Source organism: Arvicanthis niloticus, chromosome 6 (assembly GCF_011762505.2).
Source record: "Arvicanthis niloticus isolate mArvNil1 chromosome 6, mArvNil1.pat.X, whole genome shotgun sequence".
NCBI lineage: Eukaryota > Metazoa > Chordata > Mammalia > Rodentia > Muridae > Arvicanthis > Arvicanthis niloticus.
Window position 1 is genome coordinate 61588686 of NC_047663.1, and position 17907 is coordinate 61606592.

The following is a 17907-nucleotide window of genomic DNA, read 5'->3' on the forward strand; positions in this document are numbered from 1 at the left end:
CCCACACAGAAAGCAACTGGCAGCTTCTACAGTACACAAAGCTCCCCATTGTACCTCTACTTCTTTCAGTAAAGACAAAAGAGCACACAGAAAAACAAACTTACATTTCCTTGCTTAGACTTTCTTTCTGTTTTGGTTTTTTGGGGAGGGGGATGTGGCAGATCTCACTGTAGCTTTGAATTTACTATGTAGCACAGGGTTGCCTGGAATTTGCCATCCCTGTCTCCGCCTCCTGAGTGTTGGGGTTACGGGTACTCACTACTATGTGCAGCTCTTGTAGACTTTCCATGTAAGCCTGAGGACGCAGCTAGGTGCCAGAGCACTCGCCTGCCATGTAGGATGCTGAGCTCCATTCCCAGTACCACAGAGGTAAGTGTGAGAATGAGCGGGGTGGGGGGAGAATGAGAAGGGGGTGGGGGATCTGTTCATACAGGACACCTGTGAGCTTCTAGCCCCTCCCTAGGCATGGTCCTCTCTCTGATCCCCATTGCCTCCTTTACCAGCCTTATGGGCCAGGCACATCTGACTAATGTGGCAAGTACCCTTCCCACCAAGCCCATGTTGGAGCAAGCCCATCCATCCATGAGACAGAGCCTCAGGCTGGTGCAGAGGCAGGGAGCCAGACGGCACCCTGTGCCACACAGCAGCCCTTGCCTGGGATGGACTCCTTACCTTCTCATAGGGACAGTACTTGAACATCTTGATGGGGCTCGTACAGATGAAGACATCAGTGCTGCCAAAAGAGAAAGGACAGTAAGCCCTGCAGCTAGCTCCATGCTGCTGCACCCCACCCACCTCTGTTAGCCGAGCCCTGTGAGGGATTGAGCCTGCTGTCATGGGAAAACCCCACTGTTCTGTGTCTTCCCATACAAGAGGCTACAACTTGCAATCCTCACCCACCAAAGGTCTTGGGTAGCCACAGATGATCTGCCCTGGCCACAGGCAACCAACTCTGAGGTGGGGCACTATTTGCAGGACTAGACCCAGAAGGTTAGCTGGGCTAATCGCATACACTCTAGTTGAGTAAACTGGGGAGAGAAATGGGCATTTGCCAACAAGCACAGCACTGAACAGATGCAGAGGACCAGAGGTGCAATGGTAGAGAAGGTGTATCCAATAGATAAGGCCCTGGGTTCCATCTCCAGCACCAAAGGGGGGAAGGAAAAGAATAAAGAAAAAAAAAATACTGCAGAGCCAGACAGCTGAAAGAGAATGTCATCCCCAGCTGCCTGAAAGGAGTAGGGAAAGGAATCTATCCTCCATCCCCGGGCCACAGGCTGCACAGGAAGGGAGGCAGGCTGCACTGATACAAGCTCTCCGGCATGCAGCCTCAAGAGGAGCATGGGCTTTGCATGATAACTGCACCATCGTCCTGAACAAGAAGGGCTTCCCAGGTGCCTGCTCCTCCCCACACCCACAGGATGGATTCCCAACTACCACTACCACCCCATTTCAAACTGTAATAGCATTGTGTTCTACTCTGTATGGGATGACCCATCAAGCCGAGCTATGAGAGTGGTGTTTCTTGAACATTTTAGCAAAGTAGTCCCTGGGACGATCTGTAGAAGCCTGTCTGGTGGTCTCTGGGTTGTTTTGCTTGTATCTGCTCAGTGTTCAGAAAAAGAGCAGCTGCAGAGAGACAACATGGTTGGCAGTATCTGCCCCAGTCTCTGTGGAAGCTGCCTCACATGAAGGTCTAGCCTCAGACTGGCTTTTCCTCACACCACCCAAACCTTAGAGGGAGGGCCAGCAAGCAAACTGCCTTCTCTCTTCTCTGCTGGTTCCTTCCAAAGCCTGACTGCCCAGGCTCAGGCCGTATGACCTTCACGCTCCCTGCCTTGCTGCCACCACACGCTGCCTACCCCACAGCTCACAATGACGTTGGCAGGATCTCAGTCCCTGTGCTCAACTCTTTGGCCTCAAAACAGACAGCCTGGTCAATCCTGACCCCTGCATGCTGTCCTCCATTCAGTTAAGCTAGATCTTTATGCTAGATCTTTATGCACAGGACAGAGTGATGTTATGTTGCCCTGGCTGGCTGTGAATCTATTCATCTAATCCCTCTGCCTCAGCCTTCTGAGTAGAGGGGTCTACAGAGGTGCTATCCGGCTCAAACTGATCATTTTCCACACAGCTTTATTGGATAGAATTGCCATGCAAGCATGCATGTGGCTCACACATACATACATGCAGGTAAGCACACATAAGCATAAAATGTAAAAGTCTTTGAAAACAGCACTTACTAAAAGGGGAAATTTTGATAAGCTGTGGTACACACACACCACATAAGCAGATCTCCACGGCCAAGAGTAGAACACTCTCCCCAACCTGCCCCTGCCTGACTTCCTGACCTCCTGACCCCAGAGCCCCAGCAACCACCAAGATGCTTCCTCCAGCTACAGATTGCTTTGTATGTCTTAGAGCATCTGGAGTGTGTTTTCTGTCTGGCTTCTTGCACTCAGTGAACTATTCACCCGCACCTTTAAATAAACACACCAGCTGCTTGTATCTTCTTAAAAATCAAGCAAACCAATTTTAAGGTTTGGTTTTGTTTTGGGTTTGGTGTTGTTTGCTTTGTTTTTGAAACTGGGTCTCACCATGCACCCCTTCTTGGCCAGGAGCTTGCTATGTAAACCAGATTGGCCTTGAACTCACAGAAATTCACCTACCTCTGCCTCCGGAGGTCTGGGATTGAAGGTGTATACCACTACTGTTTAAGTTGTGCTGAGATAATCCATGTAACATTGACCCATTTAAAGTATACAATTAGTATCAAGAAAAAAATTTTTTTCCTAGAGGGCTGACATTTTTTTAAAGATGTTGGTTCTAACAACTTTTCTTTTTTTTCCCTTTTTTTAATTGGTTATAATATTTATGTTTCAAATTCTATCCCCTTATCCCATTCCCCCCACCACCCAGGAGCCCCTTATCCCATCCCCCCTCCTTGTGCTTCTATGAGGGTGTGATTTTCCAGTTTCTATGATGCTGTTTCCATTAACATAACTGCCTCCTAAATTTCTAAATCCTTCCATTTGTGTTATTAAATCTCCTATTTTTCTTTTTTCTTTCTTTTTTTATCTTTTTTTCCATTTTTTCTTCTTTTTTTCCTTTTTTTATCTTTTTTTAAATTGGGTATTATATTTACCCTTCAGATTTTATCCCCTTACCCCACTTCCTCCCACCACCCAGAAACCTCCTATCCCATCCCCCCTCCTCATGCTTCTATGAGGCAGTGCCTGCAACTACGTCCCCACTACCCCTTCCCCACCCTCACTTCCCCTCCCCCTATTCTGTGTAAAGATCTGAGTGGAAGGTTTTCAGCTGACATTTATTCTAAGCCAAGAAAAAAGCCAGGTTCAAAACTAAATGTTTTAGTTAGGCGAGACGACAGAGGTTCTGGTTAGTCAACAAAATGATGGACTGGGTATTAAGACTATCTTGTACCTCACTGGTACAAATAGGAATAATTATGCTCTAATTGTATTTTGATAGAAAAGTGTTATTTTAACAGGAAGGGTGATATGTAGGAGGAGCTAAGGGGGAAGGAATACCGAGAAGAAGAGATGGAGTAAGGAGAGGAGAAGATGAAGGAGAGGAGAAGCAAGGTGATGAGAGAGAGAAAAAAAGAGAAAGAGAGAGAAAGAGAGGGGGCATGGAGGCAGATGTCCACGTGTCTCCACCAGTCAAAGACAGTTTATATATCTAGGTTGGGTATTGGGTTACACTTCTGATTGAGCATTACCAAACGTATAAAGCCTTTGACTAACACCAAAAAAAAAAAAGTATAAAAGCAAAAAGGAAAAGGGAGCATGGGATAGGGGTTTTCTAGGGAGGGGAAATGGGAAAAGGGGATGGCATCTGAAATGTAAATAAAATATAAAATAAAAAATGAAAAAAAAGAATTGTTAAGTCAAATTAAGAGTTATCTATTTATAAAAAATAAAGTATACAATTAAATAAATTTTAATATATCTGTCGTGTTTTATCAAACACAACTGAAACTTGATTTTTAGAATATTTTCATCACCCACAAAGAGACCCTACTAAGCTGTCAGTAGCTATTCCCACCTTTGCCGGCCCCTGGAGACAGCTGATCTGCATGCACCTGGGCTCGATGATCAGCCAGTGGCGGAGATTTTGTGTAACTGGGATCATACAGTGTATGGCTTCTGTGTCTGGATTCCTCCCCTCAGCATCATGGCTTCGTAGGCTCAGCCACACTGCAGTATGAATGTAGCAGTTACGCTTGAAACCTCTGTGTACACATCTACTAACTGCCATGGGTAACAGCTGCCGCTGCTGCTGCTTTTACTGAGCACCTTACTCTGTGCAGGAGCCACAGTACGATCCTGTGGCTAATTTCTTATTAGCTGCAGTTTAAACAGTTTAAGAAACAGAGCTTCAGGAAGGTTGAGAGCTGGCCGAGACCCTGCTCAAAAGCCCTGCACCAGGATATGGCAACGTGGCTGAACAGCTCAGTACACATAGACTGAGGTGATAAGGAGGATTCTGAAAAGCATAGGTGCTGGCATAGCTTTCCTTTAGTGCCCAAAGGAGTGGGCTGTAAGGCCCTGTGGGCACCAACCACTAGGGATGCTCTGGTCCCTTATGTGACCCGTACACATCTTCGGTGTACCTTTCACCAACATCAGTGGACTGAGGGCCTAAAGCAGTGCCACTGTGGTGTAGTCACTTCTACTGTACTGCTTGGTTGTACAATTGGAAGAGTCCATGCATGCTCATTGCAAACACAGCTTGTATCGGGTCCTACAGTCTGGATCTGGAGCACTCCCCAAAGGTCCCCAGCCTTGGGAATAATGGAAGGAAAGTAGTGTATCCTCAGAAAAGACATTGAGACCCTGCCTTTTCCTGTCTCTTTCTTTAATTCCTAGCCAACCCAAAGTGAACAGGCCTCTTCCACCACATGGTCCCAGCTGCTATGTTCTATGCCACCACACTCAAAGAAACACGACATGTGACTATTAACTACAATTTCCATAGGCAAGAGCCCAAACAAACCATTTTCTTCTCAAAAAAATTTAATTTTATTATTTTAGGAGTGTTTTGCCTGCATGTGCCTATATGTACAGTGTGCATACGTGCTGCCCAAGGAGGTCAGAAGAGGGCATCAAATCCCATGAAACTGAAGTTACAGACAGCTGTGAGCAGTCCTTCGAGAGCTGGGACTCAAACCCAGGTCCTCCACAAGACAAGTGCCTGAGTAACTGCTGAGTCACTTCTCAAGCCCCCAACGCTTTTTGTTTCCTACAGTGATTTCCTCCGGCGTTTTATACAGCAGTAGCACAGAGTTCGCTAATACAATCGGCCTACGAGCATACTGGATATACTCAAAGTACACCTTTATTAAACATATAACCTTTTACTGATTAAATGTATTCTTTGACAATTTCATACATGTACACAATGTATTCTGATTTGTCCATCTAACTCTTTTTTAAAAAAATAAAAACTTCACATTTATTTATTTATTTATTTAGTATGGGGGTGCCACCGTGTACACATGTGGAGGCCAGAGGACAACTCACAGGAGTTAGCTCTCTCCCTCCACTCCGTGGGTTCCAGGACTCGTATCAGGGAGGCTTAGTGGCAAGTACTTCCATCTACTAAGCAATCTCACCCCTCCATCCTTAAGCTTTCTTCTTTCTTTCTTTTTCTTTTTATCCCTCCCAATATAACTTTTCTTTCAAAATTTTTTTATTCAAAATAGGTTCAAAGGAGGGTAAGAGTAAAAATAATAATAAAAATATCTGAAAAGCTATAAGTTGGTTTATAAATATACATATAGACCTAGTGAAATGTTTCCATCTGAACTTACAATGCTCCCTCCAAGAGCCAATGACAATCAAAGACCCCAATACTAGGTATAAGAAACCCTCCCTTGAGTTGTTGGTCAGGGCTGCCCAAAAAGACTCCAAATAGCTCCTGCTCCTGTCTTTGGTTGGCCCCGTGCTCCGGAGATGGAAGGTAAGCGCTAATGCTGAGGACAGCAGGCACCTCAGAAAGAAGGCCTGCAAACTCTGAGCTGGAGCTGAGCCAGAGGCCTCCTCCCTGACGACTAACTTTCACAGTACCTTAAGAGACCATGCAAGCTTCCAAAGGAGGGAGGCAACCACAGTCCTACCCAGATATGAGCCCTCTGACCCACAACAGTGATAAGTATGGCACTGCAGTAATAGTATTGAACCCTAATGGTACAGTAATGGCACACGGAAAACCAAGTGCTCTCTACTTGGACATAAAACCCATTCAACAGGAAGAAGTCATGCCAACTACTCAGGGCACCTGAAGTCATGAGTCTTGGGAAAGAACCTACAACTGCTACTTTTCTAAGTCCACAAGCCAGCAAAGTCTCACTACGTGCTAAATATTTGTCCTTATACCCACAGGTAAGTGTAGGCATCATCCCTCAGCAAGGAACTCCTCATTACAACCGACAGACACCATCTCAGAAACTCACAATGGATCAAAAGTTATGTAATCTTGTCCCAGTGGAAACACTTACAACAGTGTTCCTGCACCTCGGGGACCATTTTGGAAGAGGACTCTGGAAGGGTTTAAAGAGCCAGAGGAATAAGGAGTTTGCTGTTAAGTGTGTCTCCTAGTAATGCCAGAGACACAGCCATAGAGTCTCACCAACAGGACTACCTAAATGTGAGCTGAGCAAGAAAAGTAACAATAGACTGGCTGACATGGATGAGGGAAAGCCGGGGAAGCCTCTGTCCTACACAGAGAACCACAGGCAACTAAGGAATGTAAGAGTGGGCAAAAATGGTCTTTCCCAAGAACAACAACTGGTTGTCCAATACCAAATAGCCCTGAAAATACACATACAAGTAACATTATACAGACTGAGCAGTTTGTACTTTTGTATTTAGTAGTGTGTATAACACATGTGCATTCATGAATATGTATGCTGTGGAACAATTAATTTTAAAAGAGGCCATGAATTTGAAAGAGGGCAAGGAGGGGTGTATGGGGGTGTTGCAAGGGAGGAAAGGGAAGGGGAAATGATGTAATTATATTACAGTCTCAGAAAATAAATAATAAGGGCTGGAAAGATGGCTCAGTGGTTAAGAGTACTGACTGCTCTTCCAGAGGTCCTGAGTTCAATTCCCAGCAACTACATGGTGGCTCACAACCATCTATAATGCTCTCTTCTTGTATGACTGAAGACAGCTACAGTGTACTCACATATATAAAATAAATAAATCTTAGAAAGAAAAGAAATAATAAAAATAGGTTGAATCCAAAGGTGAGGAACTCACAAGTATGGAGGGTCAGCCTCGCCTGCTTCCCAAAATCTTGCCATAGATCATTATAAATCAAATTCAAATCAAAGGAAACACATGGCCTGCGCTCAAGCCCAAAGATAAAGCACTAACCAAACAAGGTCTACAATTCAACTCCAACTATGAGCATTTTGTTTTCCTTGTACCTGTTTAGTCAGATTTGAATTTACAGTGTGTGTGTGTGTGTGTGTGTGTGTGTGTGTGTGCGCGTGCACATGTGTGCGTGCGTGCGTGTGCATGCTTGCAGAAATCAAGAGGACAGTTTACAAGAATCAGGTCTTTTCTTCTACTATGTGGATTCTGGGGTTAACCTCAAGCTTGGCAGCAAGTGTCTTTACCTGCTGAGCCATCTCGCCAGCCTTGTATTAGAATATTAAAGTGGATAGTTTTAGAGGCATTTATATTATAGCACAATGAAGACCATATTACATTTGTTACACAATTTTGTTAAATTGTTGCTAAATTTAAATAGAATCATGGGAAAATCTCAAGGTAAACCCTTACATTTGGGGTCAACTGACTTTAAACCGAGTGCCAAGCAATTCAACAAGAAAAATAATAGTCTTTCCAACAAAAGGTGCAAGACTAATTAAATACTAACACAGCTGACAGCTCGCAGAGGAGAGCTGTGTGTTGTGTATGGTGGCGTGTGCCTTTAATCCTAGTAGGCAGGAGGTAGAAACAAATGGGTCTTCATTATTTCAAGACCAGCCTGGTCTTGAAATGGACTACATAGGAAATTCCAGGCCAGCCAGAGCTACATAGTAAGACTCTTATGAAAAAGAAAAAAAAAAAAAAGACAAAGAAAGGAAGAAAGGAAGGAAGGAAAGAAAAGGGGCTATAGGGATGGAAGCATTTACCTAGTCAAAATAAAAGACAATAACAAGTGCTGACAAACATGTCAAGAAACTGCAGCCTTTCTGAAGTTAATGGGAAATAGCTTGATGGTTCTTTAAAACATTAAATATAGAATTACTTACAACTTCACAGTTTTACTCCGAGGTATATGTCCCAAAGAATTACTAGCAGCTGTTCAAACAAATGTTCATAGCAGTCCTACTTATAAAATCAAAAGATAGAAACAGTCCAAATGTCCATCAAGTAATGACCGGACACACATAAAATGCAGTCTACCTATACAATTGACTGTTCCATTGTCGAAAGCATAAATGTGTGGTTGGGGGTATAGCTCAATGGTTACAGCACTTGCCTATCATACATAAGTCACACAAAAATCCATCCCCAGCCACATACATTTATAGAGTAAAAAAGTGAGTACTGACAGATACTACAAAATAAATAAGCTTTAAAAAGCATTAAGTTTAAGAAGCCAGACCACATGCTAGATGGTAGGCACTTACATATACTGCCTATAGGAGGCACAGCCCCGGAGTCAGAGAGTGGATCGGTGGTTCTTAGGAACCACAGAAGGCCAGGAACAAGCAGTGTGCTAAAAAGTTTGACACTTTTCTTTTAGGGAATGATGAGAAAATTCTGGAACTGACAGTAGCAATGGCTCAAGAGCTTTGCAAGTGTTCTGACAGCCCGTGAACGCTACACTTGAAATGGGTGAGCTTCAAGGTACGGGGTACAAGTCAGTAAGGCTGTGCTTGTAAAAGATCTCAGGGAAGCACACTGCCCAGGTTCCAACAGGCTTCAGAGGACTGCGGAGGGTGGGTATGATCTCAGGGAAGCACACTGCACAGGTTCCAACAGGCTTCAGAGGACTGCGGAGGGTAGGTATGGAGTGAGGGCTTCAATCCACACAAGCTCTCAGTTTACCAGGACAAAATGACACCCCTGACCTTTGCTCACACTCAGACAGCGAGATGCAGGTGCAGGCCTGGATCGAGGCTGAGGCAGGAAGACATACTTACTCCTGCAGACTGGCCATCTCCTTCACAGCTTCCACAGCTCCAGGAAGAGGCTCGAGTTCAAAGAAGAAGTCCTTTGACTCCCAGATGCTGATGGCCTTCTCCTGAGAAGCCAAAAAAGCAGGTCACCTCCAGGATCCCACTGTGTCACCACCCTCCTCTTGGAAACATACACAGCTGGGCGGGGCTGCAGCTAGGTAGAAAGAGGGCTCAACGTGCCCTATACTCACCCCAGACCTGTTTCCTGGGGAGGAATGTAAGGAGTCTCCATGTGTTGGGCCCCTCTATAGGGAAGGAGGTGACTTCTGTTGGGGCCTAGCAGAGATAAGCTAAAGTGTCAGCTCTGGGAGAGCCACCCAATGTTCTCCAGTTGAGGATAGTTTTTACAAAAGTGCACATTTGCAAGGCTTGCCCAGAGCAGCCACAAAAATAGTCACTAGAGTTAGAGGCTGAAGGAACCAAGAACATTGGTCTATAAGGACTATAAGAATAGGAGTATGGGGAGCTGAAAAAAGGACAACTAGGAGAGTCCTCATCACACCAATCAGAATAGCTCTGATCTTGCCTGGTTTATGTGTGAAGTACCAACACATTATTTTATTTTATTTTATTTTATTTTATTTTATTAAGACAGGATCACTTTGTATAAATCTTGCTTTCCTAGAATTCTCTTTTAAAAACAGGTTGGCCTCAAACTCACAGAGATCTACCTGTTTCTGTATCCCCCCCCCAAAAGAGGGACTTTGTTGCTTGTAAAGTTTGAAAGCCAAAAATCCAAACTGTGCCAGGTATGGTGGCCCATGCTAGTTCTATTGCTCAAGAGGCCAGACTGAACAATAAAATAAAAACCCTGTCTCAAAAGAAATGCGAGCCGGGCAGTGGTGGCGCACGCCTTTAATCCCAGCAATTGGGAGGCAGAGACAGGCGGATTTCTGAGTTAGAGGCCAGTCTGGTCTACAAAGTGACTTCCAGGACAGCCAGGGCTACACAGAGAAACCCTGTCTTGAAAAAACCAAAAAAAAAAAAAAGAAAGAAAGAAATAAGAACACTCTTTTTAGGTATAAGAAAACTGATGTCACACATAAAAGCAGTGGCTGAGTAAGGCTTCCCTTTCTACCATGTTCGAGTAGGCCAGAACTCACACTCCCAGTGCCAGATCTCTCCCAGGGTCAGGCAAGGGGAAGACAGACATCTCAGCCTCTGAGAAGGGAGCTTCTCGGTGCTGTACATGTGTGCAGTACAGGAAATACCACTGCCTGGTTAAGAGAGCACCAATACCTCAGTCAACTACATGAGCAAACACACACTATTACAGACATTCTCAAGTTCCAATCTTACAATCTACAAGGACTAAGGATTACCGGACCACAATTTGAGCATGGTTTTCTTCAAGGCCACTTAGGGGTAACACCATCAGGACTTGAACACACATTTGGAGACATTATGACCCTTGCTGTGGGTCAACTCTGGGCTGGCCACCAACCTCATGGAGCTTCTCTCCAACAGCACGAAGACAAGACCCATCCCTCCCAAAGTCCTGGTGAGACAGAACAGATTTGATGTTCCAACACCAAGCTTATAGAGCCGACTTCCCAGCTCCCTGTCCTCCTGTCGCTGTGAAGCACTGGTAGAGGAAATCCCCTCTCTCAGCTCAGTTCCCTGTCCTAACAGCTGAGGATTCTGTCAGTTGAGATGAGAGTTTCTTTCCACCTTTGCCCATTTCCCCCAAGAGTACTATGGAAACCACGGGGAATGAAGACAAAGGTGCAACTGGCCCTCAGGAGCCATGGAGTCAACATCCATGGACTCAAACAACCACAGAAAATACAGAAAGTTACTGTCTGCACTGAATATCCAGACAGAGGCCCTTTTCTGTCATTTCTCCTTACCTGCAACATTCAAAATCATCTCTGCGGTATTTACACTGCCCTCCATCTTATAAGCCACTAGAGAAGGCTGAGCTATATAGAATCACACAGGTCATACACAAACACCATGCTGTTTTACATGACAGACTTTGGAGCATCTGTAGATTTTGATATCCCAGGAGTCCTGGACCCCCCAATACCATGCAGCAAGAATATAAATTTGAAAGTGGCTGCATCTATTATACCTAGACTGTTTGGTTGAACCACAGATATTTAGACAACCAGGCCATGGGGAGGCTCTGGGTGTTCTTCAGTGAGCAGAGGCTTGGAAAAGGAATGAGAGGAAACCAGTAGGTTCCTCCCATCCTAGCAGCCCCTTCTTGCCCCACACTTTCTCACCTTGCAGTTGGAAGTCAGAAATTAGTCCTTTGGGGCCTGGGGTTGCTATACAAGGAGCTACTGAGTCACTCCTCCTTTTCTTTGTTGTTTTATGGTGCTGAAGAGAAAACCCAGGGCCTCACACATTCTAGGCAAACACTACTAGTAAGCTAAACCCCTAAACCTTCGTTGTATTCTCCTTTTCCTCTTCCTTCTCTTCCTCTAACTCCATCTCTATCTTTTCTTCCTCTTCAACTCCCTCCTCCTTTTCTTCCTCCTCAACTCCCTCCTCCTTTTCCTCCTCCTATGGTGTGGTTTGAAGCAAGTCTGCTTGCAGTGTTTGGGTAGATTTCATTTTATCCCATTAATATATTCCCGGGTCTAGAGAGATGGCTCAGAGGTTAAGAGTACTTGTTGGTCTTGCAGAGGACCTGAGTCCAATTCCAGCATCTACATGGTAACTCCAGTTCTAAGGCTTTAGATACCTTTTTCTGACCTTCGTACACAAGGACTGCACATAATGTACATGTATATATAAAGGCAAAACACTCACATACATAAATCTAAATTTAATATATTCCTACAAGAAAATTATGTCCTCCAAATTCAAATGTTGGTCAGTCATCTGTAAGTGAACCCTATACAGTGCAGCAGTTGATTGCTGAGGTGATCAGAGGTGACACAGAACATTTCCTTAGGTTTAAAGTTTTCATAGTTCTCAGCATGAGAGAGATCAGCTATCTGGGCTCTGTGGAACTTGCTTGCAGCAGTACCATCTGTGAATGAACAGAAATGACACCCATGTCCCCTTTAAATACCTGTCCCTCAGTAAACCAAATTACTGTGGGGGTGCCTTATTTATCATGTAGGGGCCTGGGAGCTGGGGGTAGGGGCCGGGGGTTGTAGTGCTAGGACAGAACCCTAGGGTCTTGCACTAGCTAGACAGTTCTCTACCATTGAGCTGTATTACCAGCCCTGCAAACTGTGTTGAAATCAAAGTAGAAAGCAGAACAGATAATAGGACGCTAGGGTAGTGTGAGAGAACTGTGTGGAGCAGGCAGATGTGTTGCTGGGGCTTGAATCCCATCTGCTCCTTACTACCCCATGATCTAATGGCAGAGTTCCTCCTGTGCAAGGTGGAGACAGTAGCATCTTCCCACAGCAAGACAAGGGATTGGAGAAAGCGCTGAGTCAAGTCCCGAGGGAATATGTGTTGCTGACATAGGCGGAGCTATGCCAGGACCCCAGAACCTCAGTCCCGTGAGGAAGCCCCACCCCACCCCTAGCATGAGGCTCAGAAGCATGAAAAAGCTTCCCTCTGGTCCACGTATAGATGTTGACAGTGTGTGCAGAAAATGACCACCTTAGCTTTCTCCCTTGAATGTTTACTACCTGCAGACTGCTGTCCTGCAGACTGCCTCTACCCTGTTTAGTTACACCTACCCCCGCCCCCATCCCTGTTCATCAGTATACACCTGCCCTTCTGTTCAAGGCTATAAACACCCCGAGCTTCCAGGAGTGCTATGGTTTCTCCAGCAAAGAGCCTAGTCCACTGAACCCAGCTTTGTTTGTGTGCCTTTTTCTTCATCACCTCACTGCCATCAGTCCTGGAAGGCTGTGAAGAACGAGATGTTACAAACCTGATAAATTTAAAAAAACAAAACAAAAACCCAACCTTCTTAATCATCAAGCCCTCTAGCTATGTCCCTTAGACAACCAACTGAGAAATGCCAGAGTTTCTAAGTTTATGCTGGGCAAATCCCCCTATTCCTTTCATAAAATAGTTAAGTTTCCAAATTACACTCTACCAAAAAGCCTGGATAATCTGTCTAGCCATGGGGTGCGGGGTTGGGGGATGGGGAGGGTGCCCAAGGGCTCACCAAAAGCCTTATACTGGTCAAGAGGGAAGTTTCACTCTACCCAGCCTAACTCCCCATGTGATACTCTGAAAGTCAGTCTCTATCATACACTTATGCTTCCATGGATTGGGGCAAAACAGGAGGGCAAAGACACTCCTGTCAATTTCATTGGGAGGAATAGCCATGTCTGTGTGAGAGCAAGGAGACTTTGAATGCTTGGTCTATTTTTTTTTTTTTTTCATCTAACAAATTGACTGAAGCCAAATACACCAAGAATTTACAATTCAAGCCTTGCATGGCGTTACAGGCTTGCTGCAGTCTCGGCTTCTTGAGAAGCTAAAACAGGAGAATCAGAATGTTAAGGGCTCCCTAGGCTACACAGTGAGTTAGTTCAAGGGCGGCCCAGAGAAGCTAGTGAGAGTGAAGGGCAGAGTAAAAAGCCAGAGGACTAGAGACGTAGGTCAGTGGCAGGGAGCTTGTCTAGTCTACAGGAGACTCTGGGTTCAACCTCCAATACAGAGGGGAAGTGTGTACTGAGGGATAGCGGCAGGACTGAGGGAGGGGGAAAGGGAGAGTCAAGATCGACAGCTGGGGAGGGGTTAAGGAGACTGCTGGAAGGCCAGCGGCAGCTGAATGGTGGGTCCCTCTAGCTCTGTGGCCCTAGTCCTCCCAGGATCCCTGTGGTACAAAAGAACCCGTCAAAGGTCATGGAGGAGTCGGGCTGGCTTGGGGCTGGACAGCTGCGGCCTCAGTTTCCCTTCCCGTGGGGCACGGCTGCGGGGCCGGCGGGTGCTCACGCTCAGCCCAGGCTGCAGACGTCCGTACTGCTCCGACACCCAGAAGCCGCGCCGGTCCTCCAGCGCCACGAAGGGCAGGTCGGGGAAGCGCGCGCGGAACTTCCGGAGGAAGCCGCCCTCGAAGTCCGCCAGCACGCCGTCCATATCCACCAGCACCCGCAGGGCGCGGCTGCTCGCCCGGCTCCGCTCGGACCGTAGCGGGGCACCGCGGGGACGCGCGCAGCAGCCGCGCAGCCTATGCATCGCCCCGCTCCTCGCCCGGGGCCCGCGGCAAACGCAGCCTCCGCCACGGACACGGACGCGCAGGCTCCGGCCCAGAGCGAGGCCCGCGCGCAGCCCCGCCGTCCTTAAAGGGACACGCGCCCGGAGAAGGTGAGCGCGGCGTGGGTGCTGATCGCCCTGGGACATCCAGTCCCAGGTTATAGTCGCCTGTGAGAACCAAACTGGAGCATTCCTCCATCTGCGGCAGTGGTAGATGGAGGAGACCATCCATCACCCGGAGGAACAAACTCGGTGTCTTTAGGCATTTATTGAGAGCTTACTTCGTTGAGCTCTGAACCCAACAAAGTTTCAGCCATCCCGGATTGTGGAAGTTTTTAAACTGCTTGTCATTCCCAAATATAGATAGGGAGGATTTCAAGTTTTAGGCACAGGTAAAGGCAGATACACCTGTTGTGTGTGGTCCTCATTGGTCATAGATGCTGACTGTTTGCAACCATAATCTTATAAGATTTAAAGACATCAGAAGGTAAGCCTTAAAAATCTATAAAATAAAATTTCTAAGAAAAACAGGTGTTCTGTGTCCAGCCTAACATCACTGGATTCAACAGTGATGTTACTATGCCTCATGTATTGAAAAGGGAATTAGTAGGTAGAAAAAATATTTCAAAGGATGCAAACACGAAGGTATTTTTGGTAAAGAAAGAGCTGTGTATGTTAAGTCTTGGTCCTTATGCTGTTGGCTGCTTACAACTCTAACACCGATCCCTGATGATACATACAGCGCTCTCTGCTGACCTCCTTGGGCACTGCATGCACGGTGCACAGACATACATGTAGACAAAACATCCAACACATTGAGATGGGGGGCGGGAGGGCAGTTTTTTAAGATTAAAAAGACTCTCCTAAAGAGGAGAGGGCTGGGGGCTGGAGAGATGGCTCAGCTGTTAAGAGCACTGACTGCTCTTCCAGAGGTCCCGAGTTCAATTCCCAGCAACCACATGGTGGCTCACAACCATCTGTAATGGGATCTGGTGCCCTTTTCTTGTGTGTCTGAAGACAGCTACAGTGTATTCATATAAGTGAAATAAATCTTTAAAAAAAAAAAAAAAAAGAGGAGAGGGCTGGATGTTTCCAAAATAAGAAAGATAAAGACAAAGCTAGAAAGCTCATGTCCCAGAAGGCCAAACAAGTTAAATGGGGTTTGAACAATGAGACTAGCCAAAGAACCAGGCAATCTGTTGTGAGATTATGTTTTCTTAAGATGATAGGGAAACCTCACACATAACACATCCATAATATGGCTGCCTAAATAAGACCAGAACAAGGAACCACTGACAGACATGCTAGCATGGAAGGGAGAAATGTCACCGGGCTCCCAGGCAGTGGCTCACACTAGTCTGTAACTCCAGTTTCTGGAGATTCAACACTCTCTTCTGGCCCCCTCAGGCACCAGGCATGTGTGTGGTACCCATACACACGTTCAGGCAAAACCTTCTTACATTCAAAGTAAACATCTTTAAAAGAAACTCACCCACCCTGTCATCTATGCAATCCACTCTTGAAATTCATGAGACAAGAATCTAAAGCCACTGACTCAGTAAAAGCTTTGTGATTATGAGCTTCTTGAACCCTGACTCCCGAGGTAAGCCCACCTGGAGGGAGAGAGCTTGTCACAGTAAAGGATCTTCTTATTTCACAATGTTTTCAAGGCAACAAACAAGAGCTGGGGAGAGGCGGCTCTTCTCTGGGGGCTCCCTGCAAGCTGGGCAGGGAGCAGCAGGGTTGCAGTTTTCAAGAGCCATGCCGAGCTGCACCCTTTATTAATGCAGCTGTGAGTCATCCATGCGCCTCTAACTAACCCCTCACCCTTGTGAGTGTTGGTAATCTGAGTAAACTCATCGGCTCACCAAGCTAGCCTTGGGTAAAATATTTTCTTTGGTCTGCCATGTCTCTCCAGGAAAAGACACACGGCACACTCCATGAAACACGTCACTTCAACTGTGCTTTGTTGGCCAGATAAAGTAGCATAGGTCACCGGGAGCTTCAAAAAGGGTAGAACAAAAAGAATTGGAACAGTAGCAAATTGTCTGCGTGACTCCCACTGCAGTGTTGGCAATCCTGGAAATCCTGGCCAGGGTGACTGTCTCTCAGCGGGATGTCATTTAGTGTCCCTGTACCAGCCTGCAGCAGGAAAGGCCATCTTTCCTGGGACAGTGTTTGTTGAGCCCAGCAGGATGCTGGTGTGAGCTGGGATAGAGTGATACACATAGCATATCACTTTCCCAGAGTCTGGTTTGTCTGCCTCACATTTGCTGAGCCTGTAGTCACATCTGCTGCATTAACACCAGGTAGCCATCCGAACTTAGGTTTGCATTAATACTGCTGTAGGTTAGGACTGTAACCTCAGTAAACAGAATGCACTGCCTGATGTCTAAGTCCTGCGTCTGATTCCTAGCAGCACATACATGAGATATAGTGAAGCACATCTGTGTGTGTCTGTAGACAGCACTAGATAAAACTGGAGCTTAAGGGCTTGGGGCTTTTTCATGGTTCTATAATTAAATCTTATTAATCAAACTCATTTATTTTGCCAAGTGGAACTTGACCTTTTTCTTTCTTCAGTCTGCCTGTGCCCTTCTTATTTGGGGTGAATGGTGTCTCTGGAAAGTCATGTAACACACCAACACTTGCCTGAAAGAATCACTGTAGGTACAGCCTTATCAGGACACTTCCAGCCTAGAGCACGGGAAACAGTGCAGATTTAAACAACTCAGTGATAAGAGTGAATCAGCAAAGGCAGCACCATCTTGTTCTGACCCCATGTGGTGTTTTCTTAAACAGTTCTTAGCCCTCTACACCCTGAACAGTACATCTAGCTTTGCAATGCAATTGGGATTTCCAGATGCATTAACCAAAATAATGTTTATAAAAACTTAAACTAAAACGACTAAAAAAAGGTACAAGTCATAAGTAATGGTGACGTTGTTATATCTAAAATAGTTACTATGATCTGCCAGAAAGGAATGTTTCAAGGTTACTGTGACCCTTACTTAACTCCATGTAAATTTTGGTCTTTGTGGGTTTTGCCTTTAAAAACACTGTGCTCCTGAGCTTTGGCAACAAGAAACTTTGAGACTTGGGCCTATTCTTGGTTGCTGGCTAATAAAGGACTCATATACTTTTAATTGGCTTAATCAGTGTGGTTGTCTGTATCTTTCTCACGTGGATTATTACAAGGGGAACCATATATTTTGGCTAAAGAGTCCAGAACAGGATTGTTTCAGACAAGATGGGCCCTAGGGACTCAAGGATACCACAGGACTCACTTCTTTGTCTCTGTACTTTAGATACTATTTGCTCTCGGTACCACCAGGCTTTTCCATTTGAAGAATCAATTAACCAGGGTTCAAAAATAATCTTTAAACCTTTCTTCTGAGACAGGCATGGTGGCTCCTGCCTTTAATCCCAGCATTTGGGAAGTAGAGCATAGACAGGCAGAGCTCTCTGAGTTCAAGGCCAGCCTGGTCGACAAATCAAGTTCCAGGCTAGCCTGGGCTGCATGAGACAGGGTCTCAAAAATAAATGAACAAATAAATAAA

At 45.7% G+C, this 17907-nt stretch overlaps 1 protein-coding gene across 3 annotated transcripts in view; it reads right to left on the reverse strand.

Moving 5' to 3' along the window:
• The window catches only part of Nt5m (5',3'-nucleotidase, mitochondrial), a 28524-nt gene extending 14085 nt beyond the window's left edge, over positions 1–14439 (reverse strand). Inside the window, exons 1-3 of one of the 3 annotated variants that reach the window (XM_034504489.2) lie at positions 14087–14439; positions 9188–9288; positions 673–733 (exon numbers count right to left, since the gene is read on the reverse strand). In XM_034504489.2, the coding sequence (XP_034360380.2) occupies positions 673–733; positions 9188–9288; positions 14087–14329 (405 nt within the window). In that variant the 5' untranslated portion in view covers positions 14330–14439. Of the gene's footprint in view, positions 1–672; positions 734–9187; positions 9289–9414 lie in introns of all 3 variants that reach the window. The other 2 variants (XM_076936730.1, XM_076936729.1) reach the window with 2 other exon arrangements.
• Between the last annotated feature and the right edge of the window lie 3468 nt (positions 14440–17907).